Source organism: Mus pahari, chromosome 4 (assembly GCF_900095145.1).
Source record: "Mus pahari chromosome 4, PAHARI_EIJ_v1.1, whole genome shotgun sequence".
Taxonomy (NCBI): Eukaryota; Metazoa; Chordata; class Mammalia; order Rodentia; family Muridae; genus Mus; species Mus pahari.
Window position 1 is genome coordinate 15,913,547 of NC_034593.1, and position 21,551 is coordinate 15,935,097.

General features: G+C 37.4%; 1 protein-coding gene across 1 annotated transcript in view; it reads right to left on the bottom strand.

Moving 5' to 3' along the window:
• Window positions 1-1,542: 1,542 nt before the first annotated feature.
• Window positions 1,543-21,551, bottom strand: part of Cpb1 (carboxypeptidase B1) — a 42,423-nt gene continuing 22,414 nt past the window's right edge. Inside the window, exons 5-12 of the mRNA XM_021196654.2 lie at window positions 16,457-16,556; window positions 16,264-16,365; window positions 15,380-15,481; window positions 13,748-13,858; window positions 13,576-13,666; window positions 12,552-12,754; window positions 3,876-3,960; window positions 1,543-1,730 (exon numbers count right to left, since the gene is read on the bottom strand). Coding sequence (XP_021052313.1) covers window positions 1,543-1,730; window positions 3,876-3,960; window positions 12,552-12,754; window positions 13,576-13,666; window positions 13,748-13,858; window positions 15,380-15,481; window positions 16,264-16,365; window positions 16,457-16,556 — 982 coding nt within the window. The remainder of the gene's footprint in view (window positions 1,731-3,875; window positions 3,961-12,551; window positions 12,755-13,575; window positions 13,667-13,747; window positions 13,859-15,379; window positions 15,482-16,263; window positions 16,366-16,456; window positions 16,557-21,551) is intronic.

Here is a 21,551-nt window from a genome sequence, read left to right on the forward strand (position 1 = left end):
TTGCTCTGTCGCCATCTTGTGAGAAATCAGGGCGTTATTCAGTTTATGGCTTGACAACTTCTCTTCAAGTCCCAAATAACTCTGACTTTGAATGAATTTTATATAAGAACATTGCTATATTTTAACATATTATGTTCATATTATATTAAATATGAAATCATATTTTGGCAGTACATTTTTCTACAAGATGCTCTGAAGTTATGTATTAGGTATATATTATTGTTTTAAAATATTGAATTGATGTCATATATTAGCTCACTATCTTCTAATTCAAGAAAATATCATTTCATGTGTGATGTGTTAGTCATAGAGTGGCCTTTACTTCTTTAATTGGTCCAGCTGGTCCAACTAGCATCTCTTGTCTTACTTCCAGTCTGCTTGCCACAATCAGCTCTTCCAAGAAGACTCTAGTAACGTCATTCAACACGCACCATCTTCCATGGTTTCCCATGGTTCTAAGGTCAGTGCATCTAAGGTCAGCTGTAAACACGGCATCTTGGCTCTGCCTGATGTGGATCTTCTCTCCTTCCCTAGGCCTACTTGTGCCCTCTCCAACTCTCCCAATTCCTTCTTCATTGATTTTCTTTCATTACCATTCGAACAATCACAGGAAGTCCTGGATATCACTTTGTACAGTGTATTGTGACTTATTTACCCATATTATATCAAAAGGCTTCTCCACACACCATGAAGTACACTTCTTACATGTCCTTTTTGAACAGTGTAGAACTCATTTATTTAGTATATTAATTTTAATGTACTAATTATATTAAAATTATAAAGCAAATAACTAATTGTCTTTATTATTTTTATTATTTTATTAATATATGACATATGTTTGCTATATTGCATAGTATTTATTATAGTATATGTAAATATATACTATAATTAATATATTTATATATTATTATATCTATTATTTTTATTGATTACTTCTCCAGTGTCTGTTTTATATAATGCATGCACACATAGACACACATATGTATATATATATATATATATATATATATATATATATATATATGCAAACAGAAAGATGTCTAATCATTCTCTTTCATTGTTCTGTCTTCAATTGCTTAATAAAATTCCTGGTATGCTATAGCTATTTCATTATGTCACTTGAATGAACTGAGATAAGACCCAAGCCAGGATGCCACTTTTCCAACTCTACTATGTTTTACAGTCTTCACTGCCCACTGTGTATTTTTCTATTCATAAGCTTCCCATTATAACCAGGGTTCTTTGTCAGTACTGGTCAACTCCAGAAGGAGTAGTTTCTCCACATCTGACAATACCAGGACATGCACACAGCTGACTTGCTCATTGTTCACAGTCACTCTCCCTCCCCAAAGCAGGCAATCTGCTATGCTTTCCAATAATGATAGGATTTTATTAAGGTGTTTTCAGAGGTCCAATTGGTCAATACATCGAGAAAATTAAGAGAAAGGTTAGAATCTACAAACCTCCAAACAAACAAACAAAGTCAAATCAGACAAGAAATGAACAGTAAGCATCTTGAAATAAGGCAGTCCAGATTCTTCACTAATATGGATGATCTAGGACATAATTGGCAATATACTTGACTGCAAGCATTGTCTCCTCACAGGTTTGGCGGATCTGAGACTCAGGAAGCAGAAAGCCATAGAAGCCTTTATCCCGGAGTTCAAAAGTAAAAGAATATTTGATTCCCTGATCATAAGCCCAGTCGTCAGATCCCCCAGCAGCAGGATCTGAAATGAGAAAACAGCGGGAGAAAAACCTTCAGGTCTAGCAAGGAGGGTAAAAGCCATCACCAGTTTCTCTTTCTAACAATGAATTTTTCACTGTGAAAAGTATTACGAATAGGCTATTCTAGCCAATAGAAAAGCCAAGTATATCAAAAATCAATCCTATGTTGCCCTAGAAGTTTTTTTTTTTTTTTTTTAAGAGGACTATCCTAGGAAGTATGCTTTTGGTCATATGAAATACTCAGTGCACTTATGTGTAGTGGGGAAGTACACTGTGGGCATCTCACTGAAGAATGCGTGTCTCCCAGGAAAGCAAAGAAAACTGAGTCAGAGGATGACAGCACCCCAAGCTTGTAGAGACCTCAGGATCCAGGATCGTGAAACCCGAGGCCCGAGGGTAAGAGTGCCACTCTTCTTTATCACTGCTGGGGGTTGAACCAGAGCCCTGTTCATGTTAGACAAGGGCTTTCCATTCAGCCACACCACCCCTGGTTCCCAAGTCTTCACTTTCTATCTTTGGCACCTGACATAGTTATTCATTTAGTTAAATCATTCAATTATAATTTTGTTGTCATTGATGTATTTTTTTTTGTTCATCTATTTAATCAAGATCTGAACATCCCCCACTGAGCTGCAAGTCATATGCTCATCTTTAGAGATGCTGGGACAAAGGAAAGACATTGTCCTTGCCCCTTATTGGCTTATAGACAGTGGGAAAATATGCCTAATTAAACTAAGGTGAATAAACCCATGATTTGAAAAGAGGTGAACAGGAAAGTCACCTTTGCCAGAACCACCTTAAGAGGACACCTTAGCCAACAAGACCACAGAAAGTACTACTCTTTAACAAATTTTAGACTTTTTTGAGCTTTAGCAAACTCAACATCTGGAGCCTTCCCAGCTGCAGCCATCAACAGCCCCTTGATGACAGGATTGGGTCTCTTTCCTTGTGTCTATTTCTGATCCTTTCAGAACTTGGTCAGAAAGAAATCAGTGGAAGGCAGGGGAAAGTGGAGATAGAAATAGAACACTGGTCCTGCAGAATGTGCCTTTTAAGGGAACTTCAAGCTCTATGATGACCACAATGCTGGGGTCTAGCTCCATCTAGCTCTTTCTGCTGTCTTTTTATGTGTGCTGCACGTGTACAGAAGATGGTATTGAATCCCTTGGAACTAGAACTACAGGTAATTGTGACTCAACCCTGTGGGTGCTGGGAACTCAACCCAGGCTCTCTGTAAGAGCAGTTTTATTCTTGTATCGAATGTGTTCTAGTCCCCTCCTTTCTTCTTTCCCTTATGAACTCTCCTCAACTCTACTCTCCTGGGCCTTTTTCTACTTTACTGAAATGTATACACACTGGGTCTGGAATACCTGAGTTATCCAAATACCCATGCATATAAAGCCAAGATTTGTCTATGAGAGAGAACAAATGGCCTTTGACGTCCTAGTCTGAGTGATCTTATTCCATGGACTATTTTCCAGTTCCACCACTTTTTCTCCCAATTGGGTAATTTCAGTCTTCTTTTGGCTAAGTAAAATCCTCCTGTGCCTGTCTTGCTGTGTGTTCCTCTTACTTGTTTGCTCAGGGAAAGGAACTGGGCTCCTCTGAAGTGTTCTTTCTTCAATTCTCCTTCCTACCCATGGTCTTTCTTTTTTAATCGAGAAATTCTTCCCAACTATGTTCTCATCCTGCAATGATCCTTCAAGTTATACATCCAAGTCACCACCCTAGAAATAAGGTATTCAAACCCAGGACACTTGATTTGGGTATGTTTTTATGTTGTAACCTAATATTGTACCTCTTAGTACCAAGATCCCTATACTCACTTTTTCAAAGATTGCCTTGGTCTACCTTCTCCAATTTTTCTTTCCTGATTCTCTCTTCTGCATCTTTCCTTTCTTTTTATTTTAGCACCTACTGAAAGCTTAGCACATAGTTGATGCCCAAAGGATGCATACAAGAAGCAGATGTTATTGTGGTTTGGAAAGGCTATTTATTTCTATCTATTGAGTAAGAAAATATATACTACATTTAAAAAATGTTATGAGGCAAAAGTGCTTTAAAAGGTGAGAAAAGAAAGAGAGTGGGGAGCATTGTTCCTTTTTAGATAAGCAGTTTCTTAGCATAGTTCTGAACCCATGACTCACAGATCGTTGTAGCTCCTGGGCCATATGTGTACTTGGTGCCATGCAGAGTGGAAAGCTCCTTTGCCGCACCTTTCACCAGGGCATTCTGTAAAAGAACCATCAGCAAGTAAATAAACTAAAGCAACTAAGCCAAACAAACGTATTCCCTGTACAGTTATGTCAAAAACCAAAGACATTTACAGCACATTTGGATTAATATTTTATGCTTTTGCAATATCTGTTTCAATCTTTCTAGCTGATTCATATTGAGATGCATAAGTAAATCTTGTGAAAGAATGTCTTCCCCAATGCCCCCACAAGCACTCCTGCTGAATTTCTTTCATTTCATTTCTGCAGGGTGTAAGAGCAAAGAAAACACCAGGAAGTTCTTATGCACAGAGGTTATTGATGTCATTGCACAAAAACAAAACATACCTGAAAAAGCAAACAAAATAGCCATGACTTGACAATGTGACCGGAAAAAAAAAGCCAATTGAGTCATTACAGGATGGGCCAGAGCATTAGCAGATGAACACACATGATGTGTAGACAAGTATTTTGGAGGAAATTGCCCTGAGACACATTAGCTTTGAAAGGCTGTTATTTTATTGCTATTGTTCATTAAAGGAACATTTAGTTTGTACCTCAGCCTCTGCTGTCCTTGCTGTTATCTTCTCCCACCTGGATAGTTATCTGATTACATGCACCATTTTTAGGGTTATCTTGTCATGTATCTTCAATGGCTCCAACGACTTCTTTTGGTAAAAAGACTCATTGTGGACCCCATGGTCTGTCTTGAGTCTCATCTCACATTTGCTCTGAAGCAGGATTCCCTGAATGGCTCCTTATACCTTTCTTCCTCTCGTTACCTGTTTTTGGGCACTCTTCTTCTCTAACTGGGATGGCCTTCCCTCTCTGCACTTAAACAGAGAATTTCTTTCCTTTCAGGTTTGCTTTCATATTACCTCTCCTTTGCAGCAGCTTCCTTCTATCAGAGTTCCTTCCCTCAGTTGTTTTGGCACATATTGTTTTATATTAGCTCCCTGTTGGATTTGTGGCTATTCTTTTCTTTAAGTTTGCTTTTTATTTTCTTTCTATATAGTTTAGGTTGGCATTGAACTTAAGACCCTCATGTCCCGGTCAGGCTAGTATTGTATCTTTAGCAGATAACTCAGTATAGGTTGGTTGACTGAGTCATTTGCTTGGGTTCAGGGCTATATCTGGCTAGGGTTCACAATACTGAACTTTTCAAAAGTTGGACTGTTACCATCTGAGTAGAGACTACAGATTGTATGGAGGTGGACATTTATATGTATTTATGGTTGATGGCTGTCATATTCATATACTGACATTAATTACAAAGGAAGAAATCCATGGACCATTCTCTAATTTCTTTTAAAGTCAAGAGACAGGAAAAAAAAGCCAGAATAAACATTCGTCAGCCAAAATCCCATATTTAAAATTCCAATTATCTTAATAATATTTCTTGCAATCTTTCCTCTTGGAAAGTTTAAATAATTTCACCAATATTACTCATTTATCTTCCCAATATCATCTGTACACATTCACCACCACAGAATTTCCTAGCAGAATGGAATGCCATGTGGATCAGCGCGCTCAATGGGAATGTTCCAGATAAGCCGAATGACTGCTGAGAACTGTGGATAGAAATATTACTCTAGCATTCGCCAGTTTTGCCAAGGAACAACACAGAAAAGAAGAGCCCACAATTCAAAACTCAGTTGACACTTTCTTTGGAACCTGACGCTTGAGGAACAAGGGTCAAATAATGACTAATGTGCCCATGCCTTACACATTACAAAGAGTTCTTTCTAGGAGCTAGAAACGAAATGCAGAGAGACTAAAGGAGCATGCCCAAGGGCATGCATCCAGGTATGGTTAACTTAAGCTATGACATCATTCACCTACCCTTCTTTTCCTAGCCTTCGAATATTCCAAAAGAAATGTTGTTGGAACTAGTTTACTGGTTTCCAAGAATGGAAGGAAATTAAATATTAATCAGCCTAGAAAAGGCTTTGCTATCTGTCAAGGGTCAACATAGCCCGTATCAATCCTCAGGTACAAATTTCCTACCCTGTCTTATGTGGGGTCACCTTTGTTTTCTTAACTTAAGAGGACCTATAGCAAAAGACAGAGTCTAAAATGTCACACAGAACTCAAAGCATGAGGGACAAAAGAAAAAGTTGTGGGCTATTCATGGGGCCCAGGGCTGTTGGGGCCTGGTGGGGTGAATAATAATAATAATAATAATAATAATAATAATAATAATAAATTAACATATTATTATTATTATTATTATTATTATTATTATTATTATTACTATTATTATGGGGTAGATGGAGTTCTTCTGCTCCAAAGACCCCTCTCCCCAGTTAAAAGAGGATAAAAAGTCCCTGCTTTATTGCGAAGCACAAGACCCTCACTCTAATCTCTTGCACAGTACCAGAGTAGGTACAGTGGCCTAATTATCTGTAGTCCATTATCACAGCATGGAAAAATAGAGCCCCCAACCAAACTTGAAGGATAAGATAAGTCTAATGGATTTAACTTAAAGACCAGAGTGAGTACCCTGTGGTTAACACATGTGATAACTGGAGCCTCAAATTATCTCTAACGATAGTTTCCTTCTTCCTGCCCTGTGATAATGCTAACTTATACCAAGGAACCAGTAGGAAACACTACTTTTATAATTGTGGTTCCTAAGAAGGTCTTAAGATTTAAGCAGGCACCAAGGAGAAAGAATTCAGAAGTGGGGAACATCCATGTAATTCTAAGGAAGGTGGACCCTGATTGCAGTGAAGAAAGATGTCAGGGACATAAGTGATTTAGGGCAGCTGGGCCTTGTCTTTCTCAAAGAGCTCAGAAACAATGTGGGAGAGAAGAATGCTGTCATTGACATGAAGCGACTTCTTCTTCCAGTGGACCCGCATGTGTATTCCTCTCTAACATTCAAGGAAAACAACAAATGTGAGGCAGTTGTATTTTCAGTTCAGAGAGTTCTCTTTTTTTATATAGAAATGCATTTTAAAAATAAACACTGTATAACAGAGGCACAGAGCAATCTTTAGCAGTTGAGATTTGCACAACACTGTATATTAAGTGTTGAAGAGGATATAAGATCCTTTAAAAGCCAAGAGGACTTAGCAAGGAATGTGACTCTGCTCTTATCTTTGTTTAAAACAGTTTCTCAACATCTGATCATTCTATGTGTACGTGTGTGTGTGTGTGTGTGTGTGTGTGTGTGTGTGTTGGAGTGGGAGTAAGTTTTCTGGTATCCTACATGATGTTTATCAGCATTCTGTGGACTCTACCACAAGATGTCACTAAAGGCCCATAGCATGTCCATCAAAACACCTCACAAATACTATCAAATGTCTTCTCTGGGTAGAAGTAGGTAGCAAAATTAGTTCAAAGTGAGGAAAACACATACAATTATGGCTGATGAGCATTTGTGGGAAATGTTAAAGTAGAAGACAGGCTTTAAAGGTGTCTTTAACTGATGACATTGCAGGTATGCCTTTAGCACCTTGGCTCCCCAGAACATCATCCCACCTGCAAGATTGATAAATTTAGCAAAAATATTAGACTCCCAGTTAAATGTAAATTTCACATAAATTTAAGACATTGTTCCAGTATGATTCTACCTCATGAGGGATTGGAGACATGATTATAGTAAAAAGAGTTGTTTTATGGACTCCAAATTAAATGAGGAGCCATGTAACAGACCTGGCTACTATTCACCATATCATTATTTCCAGTCTTCTGTACGATGTCCAACTTATTGATTGGACTTCACCATCCACGTTTTCTATCAAGAACACTCCTTAACCCTGTTTTTCAGTCTGACTTTTATTGGTTTTATTCTATAATTTCAGTGCCCCATTCCTTCCCTGCCCATCTGAATCATGTCTATTCATCAACTCTCAGAACAAATTACATCTCCTTTCTTTTTTGACCTTCCTTCCCTCATCTTTGTTTCTCTCTCCATCACCTTCTTCCCTTCCTTCCTTCCTTCTTTCTCTCTCTCCCTCCCTCCCTCCCTCCCTCCCTCCCTCCCTCCCTCCCTCTCTTCCTCCGTCCTTCCTTCTTTTTTCCTTTGAGTCAGTATCTCTCTACTTAACTCAGGTGGTCTTAGTACTCACCATATAAATCAGGTTGGCCTTGAACTCACAGAGATCTGTCTGGCTCCACCTCCTTAGTGGGGAATTAAAGCCCTGTGCCACTGCTCCATCTCCTTTCTTACTGAATGCCACACATGTTGCCGGTTACCTCTCGCGAATCACTACAACTGTGCAAAATTAAACTCCGAGTTTTTTACATTATGGTTTCCTGCCTCTGAATTTCAGCAAGACTCTAATTTCTCAATTGGCAGGAGCCATAATTTATAGAAACTTAGTGCGTTCTTGATGAAATTAGTCTCAAGTCATGTTAAGTCAGTTATCTAGGCCCAGGAGGATTTTATCAAGCCAAGAAGTTCCCTGAACTTTCTAGTGGTGCATTGGCAACATGTTTCTTTATTATTTTTGAAGAGACAGTAAATGATATGCTGTTGAATTGGAAGGTATTTTAAATCTGTTGTCACAGTTAATAGTTTTCCAGAGGATAGTTATTTTTATAGTTATTTTTCTGGTTATCTTTCTCCTTTTGGATAATGGATAAATACTCATCAAAAGAATAGTCCAGGACCCAACATTATACTCTTAGAAGTCAGTGCTGTCAGGTAATATAAGTAAAACCTTTATAGTAACCAGGGTCAGAGGTTGGATGCAAAACATTTCTCATGAATTTTCTCAAATTGGGGCACCATTATAGAATGCATAAAAATATGGATTTTATATTGGTCAGTATAATCAAATTGAACACCCAGACAAATCCACATACCTATGAACATCTGATTTTTTTTTTAAATAAAGAAGCCAGAAATACACACTGGAAAAAAGCATAGCATCTTTAACAAATGGTGCTGGTCAAAGAAGATGGCTGCACGTAGAAATATACAAATAGATCCATACTTATCACCCTGCTCAAAACTCAATTCCAGATGGATCAAGACCTCAGCATAAAACCAGACACATTGAATCTGGTAGCAGAAAAAGTGGGGAATAGCCTTGAACTCACTGGCATAGGAAAAGATTCACTGAACAGAACGATGTTAGCATATAAGCACTAGAATGAGCTATTAATAAATATGACTCATGAAACCGAGCAGCTTCTGCATGTCAAAGGACACAATTAATATGGCAAAATGGCAGCCTAGAGAATGGGAAAAGATTTTTACCAATTACACGTGTGAATGAGGACTAATATACAAATGTACACAAAGTGTAAAAAGAACTCAAGAATTTAAATATCAAGAAAACAACTCAATTTAAAAAGGGATAAAGATCTAGTGTCTTTTTTTTTTTTTTTTCAAGACAGGGTTTCTCTGTGTAGCCCTAGCTGTCCTGGAACTCACTCTGTAGGCCAGGCTGGCCTTGAACTCAGAAATCTGCCTGCCTCTGCCTTTAAGTGCTAAGATTAAAGGCGTGCACCACCACTGCCCAGCAGGGATAAAGAGAATTCGCAATAGAGGAAACTGAAATGTTTAAGAAGCACTTAAAGAAATATTTAGTATCCTTTGCCATCATAAAAATGCAAATCAAAACTTCTTTGAGATTTCATCTTACACCTGTCAAAATGGGTAAGATTAATAAAACAAGTGAGAGCTCGTGCTGAGGAGGATGTGGAGTAAGGGGAATGCTCATCAATTGTTGGCAGGAGTGCAAACTTGTAAAGACACTAGGGCAATCAGGAAGATGGGAATCAATCTTCCTCAAGATGCAGCTATACCACTCCTGGCATATACAGACATGATGTTCCATCCTATGAAAAGAACACTTGATCAACCATGTTTATTGCTGCTGTATTCATAATAGACAGAAATTGCAAAGAACCCAGATGTCCCTAGACAGGAGACGGGATGAAGGAAATGTAGTACACTTATACAATGAAGTATTACTCAGCCATCAAAAAAACTGACATCATGTAATTCAAAGGTGAATGGATGGAACTAGAAAAAAAAATCATACTGAGTGGAATATCCCAGACCCACAAAGACACATATAGTATGAGTTGGAGTATTTGAAGATATTAGCTATTAAGTCAATGATAACTAAGGTTCAATCTACAGAACCAGCAAAATTAGGCATAAGAGTAAGGGCCTAGAGGGGGACAGATAGATCTTCCTAGGAAAGGGAAATAGAATAGATAGTTACGGGTGGATGGAAGAGGAACTGGAAAGAGAAGATCAAGTTGGAAAAAGGAGTGGAGAGGGAAACAATAAAGGGAATATGGGAAGGGACATCTAAAATTATGAGCCATTGAGGAGTAATGTAATTAGGAGTAACCTAATGCAATAGAAAAATGTATATGTGTATGCGCATGTGTATGTGCATATGTATTTTTGTTATCAAATGTCAAGCTTCTAGTACCAGTATTGTGTTGTTGGGTTCCATGGTGTGGTGGTTTGAATGAAAATGGTCCCCATAGTCTCATAGGGAATAGAACTATTTGACAACTAGGAGGTGTGTTCTTCTTGGAGTAGGTGTGGCTTTGTGGGGGGGAAGTGCATTAGTCAGGATGGGCTTTGGAGTTTCAAGAGTTGTAAGACTCATGGGAATTCCCAAGCCAGCCAAGATGTTTCCAAGCCAATAGCTTCTCTACAAACTGACAGCAAGTCCCCATTGCTAAAGACAACACAGCTCATTGAACACAGAGAACTCAGACTGGTGCCTACTTAGGGCCTTCATCTCTATGTTAAAGCCTCTTTTGTGCAAAAAGGTACTCTGTGCACTACCAAGAGAGAAATGTAAATCAAGCCAGCCACAAACGCTTTGATCTAAAATGGTGCCCTGACTGCAAGATATGCTAGGACAATGGTGGCACAAAACTTGTGGGAGTAATCAACTAATATCTAATTTCAATTAGTCCCACTCAACAAAATAGAACCCCCCCCCAACACTGGATGATTACGAACTAGAGACAATACAGCCCAGGGACCTAGGGTAAAACTAAATATGATTGTTCTAAAAAACAGTAGCAATAAAATGATCTATAACGGTATTCTGCTGTACTCATAGATCATTGCCTTTCTCAGCCATCATCAGAGAAAGTCCCTTCTGCAGCAAATGCAATCAAATACAGAGACCCACAGCAGACATTATGCAGACAGTGAGAACCCTTGAAATTTGCAGCCCTACATGGGATGCCTACTTCAAATTTCTTAGCTCAGAACTCAGGGAACCCTGAGGAAGAGTAGGCAGAAAAAGTGTTCGAGTCCAAGGGATGGAGGGCACCAGGAAATAAGTCCCTCTAAATGGAAATGATCAAAGCTCTATGAACTCACTGAGGGATGCAGTAGTCACAGGACCTCTAAGGGTCTGCAGCAAGTCCTCTGTATATATTATGGCTTCCAGTTTAATATTTTTTAAGGAACTCCTGAGTATGCAAACAAATACGTCTCTGATTCTTGGGATCTTTCCTTCTGTAGATTTGTCTTGTCTAGCTCACATATGACAGTTTTATAATTTATATTTTGTTGTATTTCAATTACCCTTTAAAATAAACAGAAAGCTTGTTTGTTTTCTAATTAGAGACGGGAAGGAAGTGATCCAGTTGGGAGAGGAAGTGGGGAAGAATTGGGAGGAGCAAAGGGAGGTAAAACGTAATCAGTATATATTATATGAGAAAACAATCTATTTTTAATAAAAGGAAAAAATTAAAGTGTGTCTTTGGAAGTTGTGGCAAGCTAGGAAAATTTCCAATGGCCACTACCTCTAGACTCAGGGCTATCCTATCATTAGTGTCAACTTGTCTAAACCTTCACATCCAGGTTGGAAAATGAGAAACAGACCAGAGAATTTCTAAGATTATTTTATAGATTTTAGTGCAGAAAGGTCCTTGTGTCCTGGATTGGCAGTTCTGGTTTTGCTCTGCTTAGCTCTGGCTCAGTGTGTGAGGCGAGACAAGGTACTCAGCTGGTATTCTTCTAGTTTCCTGCCTTTCATTTTGAAGCAGTATATTATTATTTATTATTGTTGTTAACTAGACTGTGTGTATCAACCAAAAATTGTGCTATTTTTCATAACTAGTAAATTCAGCTATACATGGTGTAGCCTGGCCCCACTTCCTGTTCTCTTTCTCTGCTTCCTGGCTGCCAGACCACCCTTATCCTTCTCTCCTGCTTTCCCTGACACGACAGAGTTTATCTTCTCTGATTAAAATAAACCAAAATAAATCCTTTTTTTTCCTCAACTCACTTTTTTGTCAGGGTGATTTATCACAGAAATAGAACAGTAACTAATACAATCATTCTTGTGGTATAGCTAAATAGAACTACTGCCATTTTGTGTATTAGTAAAGAAGCCACATTCAAATGAAATTGTTCCCTGTATCAAAATTCCATTAGTTGATCCAGTTTATCCAGAATTTCCTTAGTATATAATATGTATGTATATTTACATACACACATACATACATAACACATACACACACACACACACACACACACACACACACACACACACAATTTCTACTCCAGAAACTAATAAGGAATTGTACTGACAATTTTGTTCAGAACTAGAATGAAAAGCATTTTCAACACTGAAGTGGTCTCTCTCTCTCATTGCCCCCACTCACCAATTCCTCATAGTTCTCCGGCAGCTTATAGTCATAGGAGTAAGGATAGAGCATCATCTGTGAGTATGAGTGGACCGTCAGGTAGGCCTTGATGGAGGAGAGGTTATTGCGGATGAAATCTGCCAGGGCCTTGGTCTCTTTTTCTGACTCTGGAGTTGGTCCACAGTAAGTGTCAGAGCAAGGACTCCGAGAAGCTCCCACTTCTGCAAAAAAAAAAAAAAAAAAGTGTACTTTTTATCAGTGGCCAATGATCACCTACTGGAGTTCTCATGTGAGATGTTAGGTATTTCATATTTTCAGTTAGGAAGCTAAATAATATAAGGTGTGTTCTTAGAACTCTTTCCAACAATTCTTCATGCATTTTCATCTGTCATATCTATCTATCTATCTATCTATCTATCTATCTATCTATCTATCCATCTATCTATCATATGTCCATCTATGCATATATTAGGATGGCATATTTTTTAACTGATAAGAAATTACATATGAAATCACTAATATCATTATATTATAGGCATTTAAAAATCAATATTTATGAAGACAGGTAGTATCCCCGCACTCTCTGTACTTGTCTGTACCGTCTATATCCATATAAAATGATATCAAGACGGTGGACTCTGTCATTAAGTGGGATACTTATTATTCATGTCCATAAAAATTCCTTTACTATAATCACTAAATTGCATCATAATTTTAAATGATTGTTTATTTATTATTTTGTCTAAATTGTCATCTGATTTGATTTTGTAAATATATCACACACATTGGTGGATTGCATCAGGTGTGTCAGTTGTGCATTTACAGAAATTAATATATCTAGGAACACAACACAGAACTTGGCACCATATTTTTTAATAAAATGGATGGATAAATTACTTTCTGTGCTTTGAGAAAGAACTGTAAAACATAAAACCTTGTAGTTTTTCTTGTCCTGAATATTGACCTAATGTTTTCTCACGCTGCTTTATCTCTTATGCTTTTTAATGTTGCATACAAATTGGTTAGCTAGACATACACTCACCACACCAGCCAGCATCAAAATTTCTGTTGGGGTCTACACCAAAGCAGGAACTTCCAGCCATAGTAGAACGGGTTTTTCTCCACATTCGGTCCTGAAAGTAGATTATATAGTTAGATCAAAAGCTACAGGAAGTAACAGTGTGAATGTCACAGGTCCCTCTGAGTTCAAGTACCTTAGTCCATGTGTAGACATAGCCATCAATGTTGACCACAGGCAGAACATAAAAGTCCAGTTCATCAAGAAGCCGTTTCATGTGGATCTCTTGTTTATAGGTACGGACAGCCTGGATGTGAATAACAATGTGAATTCATGCAAGAATGGAATGGATGATGCTGTCAAAATTTACATGGCCTGGATATAGTTGATTTTGGTAATAAAAGCAGGGTTCTCTGCCTCATGGCCAGCCTGCATTTAAATACAACATTTTCCTGAGCTTTCTTGGATAAAGCACTGCAAATAATTCAGAAGTCCATTGAGAAAAGGAAATTAAATTTCATCTAATAAATTATTATATTTTAAGAGCATATCAATGTAAAGTTTTATATTTAGAAAACAGCTATAATATAATGCAGGGAGTTTCCATACATTTTCTATCTAGTTTTCCCTAATGTTACCATTTTTTTTTGTAATCACAGTATAGGTATCAATGTAAAGGCATTCACATGGACATAATATTATAAAATAATTTTAGATTTTATTTACACTTCACCATTTTGTTTTATCAATGCCCGCTTCTGATTATAGGGTTCACTTTGTCTCCGCTTCTGTTTCTCTCTTTCTTGGGTCTCATGCCTCAAACTTGAGCTTGTCCTTGAATTTCTTATTCTGCCTCTATTTTCCAAGCACTGGGATTACAAGCTTCTACCAGAATTGACAGCTGTCACATTTCCTCCTTCTCTGCTGATGTTTGATGATTTTCAATATTTTTTTCATCTTTTATAACTTTCATGTTGTGGAAAAGCACAGGTTAGGTTGTTTGGCAATTGTAGGGACATTATATATTTAGAGAAGGTTGCCAAGGTGACCTGTCTTACACAGTATTACTATTTTACTTAACACTGATGATATTATTCTTAATAACTTAGTTAAAATTGTTTTTTAAAATTTTTTCATTGTAAGTTTTCACTTTGCAATTAGTATGTGTTCACAAAGTATGTGAGCATACTTTGGGGCTCTGAAAATGTCTTGTATCTTCTTAAAGTTTTATACGCCCTTCAATGAATTTGCTGAAATCATTATTACCATGATATTCTAAAGGTGATTTTGGTTATTATTTGTGGATATATTATTTGTAATTATCCTATAAGAAATACTTATTTCCTTTTCCTTTTTCTTTATGAAATATATTTGTATAAACATGAGTGCATACACATTTGAAAAATTGAACATTTCAGCTTATTAAGGGAATTCAATGGGCAGTGGCCAATTTATCCACACTGATCAATTTTTAAGGGATGAATCACTATTTTAGCTGTCAGCTAATCCACCTAAGACAGGTGAGAAAGTGTAACTTAGTGAAATTGAAATAAACCCAATTTTCTAACTGAAAAAATGCACATCATACAAAGGTCTTTTGACAAGTGTTAAAACTAATTTATCCCATAGGAACTTGGAATTGTGGATGGTTTGTGTGTGTCTATGTGTGTATGTCTGTATATTTGTGTTCTTTTGTGTATGCATGTGCGTGTATATGTGTATGTATGCATGTGTGAACATGTCGTTTTTTCTTATATTAGGTTATAAAGGAATCAATTGAAATTAATACTTTCTATTTCTTCCATCAAAAAATATTCTGTCTACCCACCTCTCTCACAAACCACTGACAGAATGCAGGAGAAATCCACTCTCTTGCGTGGAAACCACAGTCGATGAAGAAGGCAGGCTTATTTGGTCTAGGTGTGCCAATCTATTGTGAGAAAAGGGAAAAGGAGAAGTGTTATTTATGACATGGCACTCAGGGGTTAACATCCACTTCCTTTGGACTCTGTAGATGAATCCTGACAGCATCTGGCGATGCCCAACACTCAAACTGTTCTTGTCTCTGAACAGTCACTGTGTTTATGCTGAAAGCTTGCATTACTATTAGGCTTATCAAGCCTACATTGCCACAAAAAGCTTGTTTACCCCACTAACCTATATTCCCATAGCACTCATTGTCAGCTATGGTTACATTACATGACTATGACAACTGATGACTTATGATAAGTAATTATAATTGCTGCTAAGTTTATGAAAATGTCTCTTCTCCTCACTTCTTGTCTTATCATTTTGTCACTGGGCTTGCATGACAAAAGTGGCATGCAGGATGATGAAATAAATGTTGGCGTTGATTGTAATGTGGTCTGATGAATGAGAATAGCCTGTCTGAGAGCTTGCTAACAAAAGCTTGCAACTTGCAAATGGACTTGGAAACCACACCAGGGAGAGAAGAATTTCATCACAGTCTACCATCACTTAGATTGCTTACAGGAATGTAGTAAAATTTATAAGAATTCTCTTATTTTACCAGATTTTATTTTTGGATAAATCAAAATTAATTATGTAAAAATGCATATAGAATAAAAGAATCCAAGGAATCTGAGCTATAGGGTTTTTTTTTCTTTTTTGATAACCATGTCTGTGAAACAAATGCTAGTGAGTCAGAATTTATTGATTTAAACCACTTAAGTCATGTTTAAAAATTGTTACCTTGAGAACATACATGTTACGTCCTTCAAATGTGGTTCCAATGACGCTCTGAGAAACAAGGTCTGGATTATCAGTGGCAATTTGTTGAATCCATGCCTCTATCTGCCAAAGAGAGTCATTCTCGGATTAATGTGACATTGTTGGTTAAACTCCCAAGCCCACAAAATGTATCAGAGTCAGGCACACCCCATACCGTTTCCCACTTGTTGTACTTGGTGTAGCTGTGTCCACTTGCACGGGTGTGGCTATCAAACTGGGATTCCAGAACATATTTCACGTTGCTTATCAATACCCTGGATGAGTTAAAATGGGTGTTTGTAAGTGTGATTATAATCTTTCCCAGGGAGCACAGATGAAGCCAAAAACTGAAGCTTTAGGAGACGCTGCGGTACCTCCCACTGACTCACATGCTGCCTTTTGACTTTTACTGAGGTCTTCAAGCTCAGCTACTAACAGATTCTGGTATCAATCACAAAAAGTGAGGCATTGAGGACACCGAGGGGCATGAATAAGATAGAATCTTCTAGGGCCCATATGTTACGTCCCTTAGTGACCCTATACACCAAAATCATTTTCTTTGATACCCAGACATCAGAGCCTTGAGCATCCACACAACAATGCATATTTGACACATATTTGTTTTATTTTCTAGAGAATTTATTTATTTATTTATTTATTTAATGTATATGAGTACATTGCTACTGTCTTCAAACATACCAGAAAAGGGCATCAGATCCCATTACAGATGGTGGTGAGCTACCATGTGGTTGCTGGGAATTGAACGCAGGACATCTGGGAGAGCAGCCAGTGCTCTTAACTGGTGAGTCATCTCTCCAGTCCTATTTTGTTTCCTTAAATCTCAGGTATTTTCCTGATATTAGCACTAAATGCTGCATGTCCCAGAAACCTATGCATTATAACCAAAGTAATGTAAGAGGTGGCCACTGAGGGCTAGTCTTTAGGATTTTAGGAAAACAACTTGCTGGTTGGAAGTTGAGAAATATTAACAGCGTTAAATATTTATCAGGTAAATGACATTGGGTTTAAACAACTAGCGTCTTCTCGGCTATTTGGGTGACTCGATAATCTAATCGTTCTGTAAGCAATGCAATATTAAAACTGAAGAGATAGAACCCCAGAGACCTGCCTATTCATATTAATTCAATTGAAAATTCCTACATATGGTGTGTATGTGGTTTGTGTATTTACTTTTATTTCTCATTACTACTCTGTGTGGATATGCTTAGAAGGGAAAAAAATATCTGATCACCAATATCCTTGATCACTGAATATTCTAGAACCAGGTCAATTTGAAAAAACTTGTGTCATTCACAGTTAAGCTTTCCCCTGGTTTTATCTGACCTGAAAGAATTGCAGGGACACATAAAAGTCTTCTTTTCCTCTCAGACTCCAGGGCACCTATCGGGGGTACTCCCTGAGGCTCTCATGTACGCCTTCCCCCCCCCCCCCCGTTTAGTGAATTTGGGTAGGAGTTTGTATCTGTTTGTGGAAAATGCAGTAAATTAATACTAAATGACATGTTGGAGTTCTTGCTAATTTCCTTTTTATGAATTAACTCTCTTAATATGTAAAAGATGAAAAGGGGTAAATCTTAGAGCTTACATGAACAAAGAAGTTTTCTTTGAAACAGTTATCAAAACTTCATTAGTGAGTTAGTCTTCTGCACTTCATCCCAAAGGTAGTACCTAAAAGTGATGTAGGTCTATCAAAGTATAGTTTTGGAGTCCCGCACAGGTCTGAGAGAAAGATATCAATGTGGAAATGTAGGAATGGGAGGTAGAAGAAATCATGAATTGGGAATAAAAAGGTCAAGGTTTGTCCAAACCATTGACTTCAGAAAACTCATGCACTCCCTGACTATAAAGTCATGTTTTTAGAATGGAGCTTTTGAGTAGAGAATACCCAATGACCTTTTTAATTCTGAGATGAAATTGGTCTTAGTCATTTACATAGTCACCTTTGAAGAGATGAAAAAACTCCTTATTTACAAGCTATATAAACTAAGAAAATGTAGAGTTTAGCCCATACTAAACCATGGGCTAGAAAAAGATGTGGAAAGTGATCTCGAAGGAAAATTAGTAATAAAGACATAGTCAAACAAAGACAAAACAAGCAAAACAAAGATCTAAAATCAAAACAAAAATACAACCAACTGGCAGAAAACAATTCTATTTCAATATTATCCAATGGAAAGAACAAATCCTGCCAAACACAGGTGAAATTCTCTGAACGGAAGAAGGATCCAGTGGAAATGGCAGGTGAGGTATACTTCAACTTTTTACTTTCCCAGTGCTTGGGCCTGAGCCCAGGGCCTTGCATGTGCACGGTGAACATACAGTTGAGCCATATCCCTAATTTTTTAAAAAATACAATATAGTGTGCTACCCAATATGTAACTTACATGGTTTCTCACTAGGTGCCCAGGGAAATGCATCCTAAATTAATTGCTCCTCAGCACTCCACAGATGGAAGACTTTCCACAGATATCTCTTATTTAAAGCTAATCATGGCCACTGCTGATATTCAACAATCAGTGTTGGGTGGAGGTAACAGCAAAGCTCACAGAACATATAGCTACAATTTTAACATAGCCAACCCGAAGCTCAAATGACTTAGGGGAGGCTTAGTAACTATGAAAGGCTGATGGTGGTGCTTTGTTGCAGGAAGAGACATTTTCTTAAAGTTCTTACTGTGATAGCCAACATTTTAATCATGACAACAGGTGTAAAAAACAGTTTAAATTAATAATATAAATAATAGTAAGTAATAGCAAAAAATTTCCCATTGCACCTTGGGAAAGGGCATCAGAAGTCTTGCATCATTTTGAAATTTTAGTCAGATCATGAATTATCATCGAGAAAATTGTAAAAATCTGTGCACAAAGAAAAAGAAATTGTATTTTTACATTCAAGGCTGTATCATTACATATAGAGAGACTGGGAACTAGATATTGTCTATCAGGTTGAAATACACTGCTAACTGCTTGGAGACTGGGACTCATCTCAAATCATGCTTTGCAGCCTTGTGGTTAGTTGGTTTTATTTGATCTATAATAAAGCTATATTACAAAATATTATTACAATTATATATAATAATAATAATTGTAAATGCTTAAAACAATGCCTCTTAAGGAAATCATTGTGGCTCTTAAACACACAGGCATACATGATATGCTTTCATATACTTTTATGCTAGTACCATCCAATTTCTTTTTAATTTTTAAAAACAAGTGAGCAAATTAGATCATTGCAACTCTCAAACTACAGAATGTCATGGCTGGAAAGGAAAGGGAAACATGGTGTAATTTATCAAAGATACTTACCTGCTTAATTATTTTCTTTTAAAGATTTTTTAAAAATTTAATGTGCGTGAGTATCTTTCCTGCACGTATGTCTATGCACCATGTGCATGTAGGACCCATGAAGACTAGAAGAAGACATTAGATCGCTTGGAACTAGCATTACAGATGGTTGGGAAATACCATCTGGGTCCTAGGAATTGAATCCTAGGTCCTCTGCAAGAGCAGCCAGTTCTTGGAACTGCTGAGCCATCTCTCCTGCCCTACACAGTTCATCAATGTGTAGAAAAAATGATGATGCCGGCAGTTAGCAACATGCAATGTCACTCTGATTTGAATAAGGGGAGAGACAAACTTTCTGGAATTTTTAGGAAGCAATTTTGTAGAATACAAAAGAGTAAAATGTCTTTTACAGCTCACCAAAGGGTTCTGTCGACTTAGCTTCATACTAGAAACTAAGTATTAGTGCTATCAAATTCCCAGTCTTTCTATATTTAAGAATGCAATCATGGCCCATGGAACTACATTTTATCTTTCTGTACACATTTTGAAATTTGGCTCAGAATTCAAGGTCTGACTGGTGAAGAGTGTGTGATCCGCTGAATAGATCTAAGTCATATTATCATGGGACTTATGCAGTTGATGGTCACTGTATAGACAAAAATTTTTAACTGCAAGTTCTTGCCAGTGAGAAACTACCCGATTACAAATTAATTACTGTATGGAGTAATAATAGGGACTGTTTGTGACTAGCATAGTTATTGCTGGAGTTATTTCCTGAGATTCCTGGGGAATTATCTATTATTCAGAAATTATATGCTACAGTGCTCTCAGCAGAAATGTAAACGTTAATAAGATCTAAGCCCAAGGTACATTCTATACTGCAGCAGACAACATGCGCCCATAATTGAATGAAGTCTGTGACTAGAAAAAGGAAGAGAATTTTTTACTTGATGCTGTTAATGAGGACTGAAGGGGGTTCAGAACCATTTCACTGATGTAAAATATGAACAGAATAAAGACATTCTTTCAGTCTCTCTGGATATAGCTTATGGGTTCTTTGCTTTCTGGAAGAATTCTATAGAAACTCATCTTTAAGTAGGTTATTAAAGCATCTCAAGCTGAGATTTTAGAAGTCCTTACTAGAAAATAAGAAAAATATCAGATATACCTCTTAATTATAATTTGCAATTTACAAGGTTATATTTTGCTTTTTAAAAGATAGTCTTTTTTTTTTTTTTCCTGAGACAGGGTTTCTCTGTGTAGCTGGCTGTCCTGGAAATCACTTTGTAGACCAGGCTGGCCTCGAACTCAGAAATCTGCCTGCCTCTGCCTCCCGAGTGCTGGGATTAAAGGCGTGCACCACCACGCCCAGCAAGATAGTCTGTTTAATGTTGCATTTTAATATTCTCCTCAGTAAAGATCAGAGAAATAAGTCAGATAAAGCATGATAATGGAGTGAAACATAGCAATTTTCTGATATCTTTAAAAGGCTTTCATATTGGGCTGGAGAGACTGCTCAACAGTCAAGAGTGGGAACCTCTCTTCTTGAAGACCTGAGTTTGGCTCCCTGCACCTACATCAGGAGACCCACCACAGCCAGTAGCTCCATTTCCAGAGGATTTGACAGCCTCTCTGGCCTCTGTGAGCACTGTACTCATATACACAAACCCACACTCATATACATACCTATATATGTAATTTTCAAATGATTAGTAAATAAAAAGGTAAGTGCATTTCCCTCTTTGTATAACAGTAAACCAGAGTAGAACTCACAGTAATAGTAATATTATTAAGTGCAAATAATAGCCTGCTGTTGGTTTATCAGTGCCATCTTTCTCATTATATCTGTATCCCATGAGTTAGGAAGTTGAGGCTTGGGAAGTTTAAGCTCTTCTCAAGGTCTCATGCCCAGAAGTTGCAATGATAGTTTCTTGTTTGGTTCCTCCTAAAGCATTTTCTTGTTGTC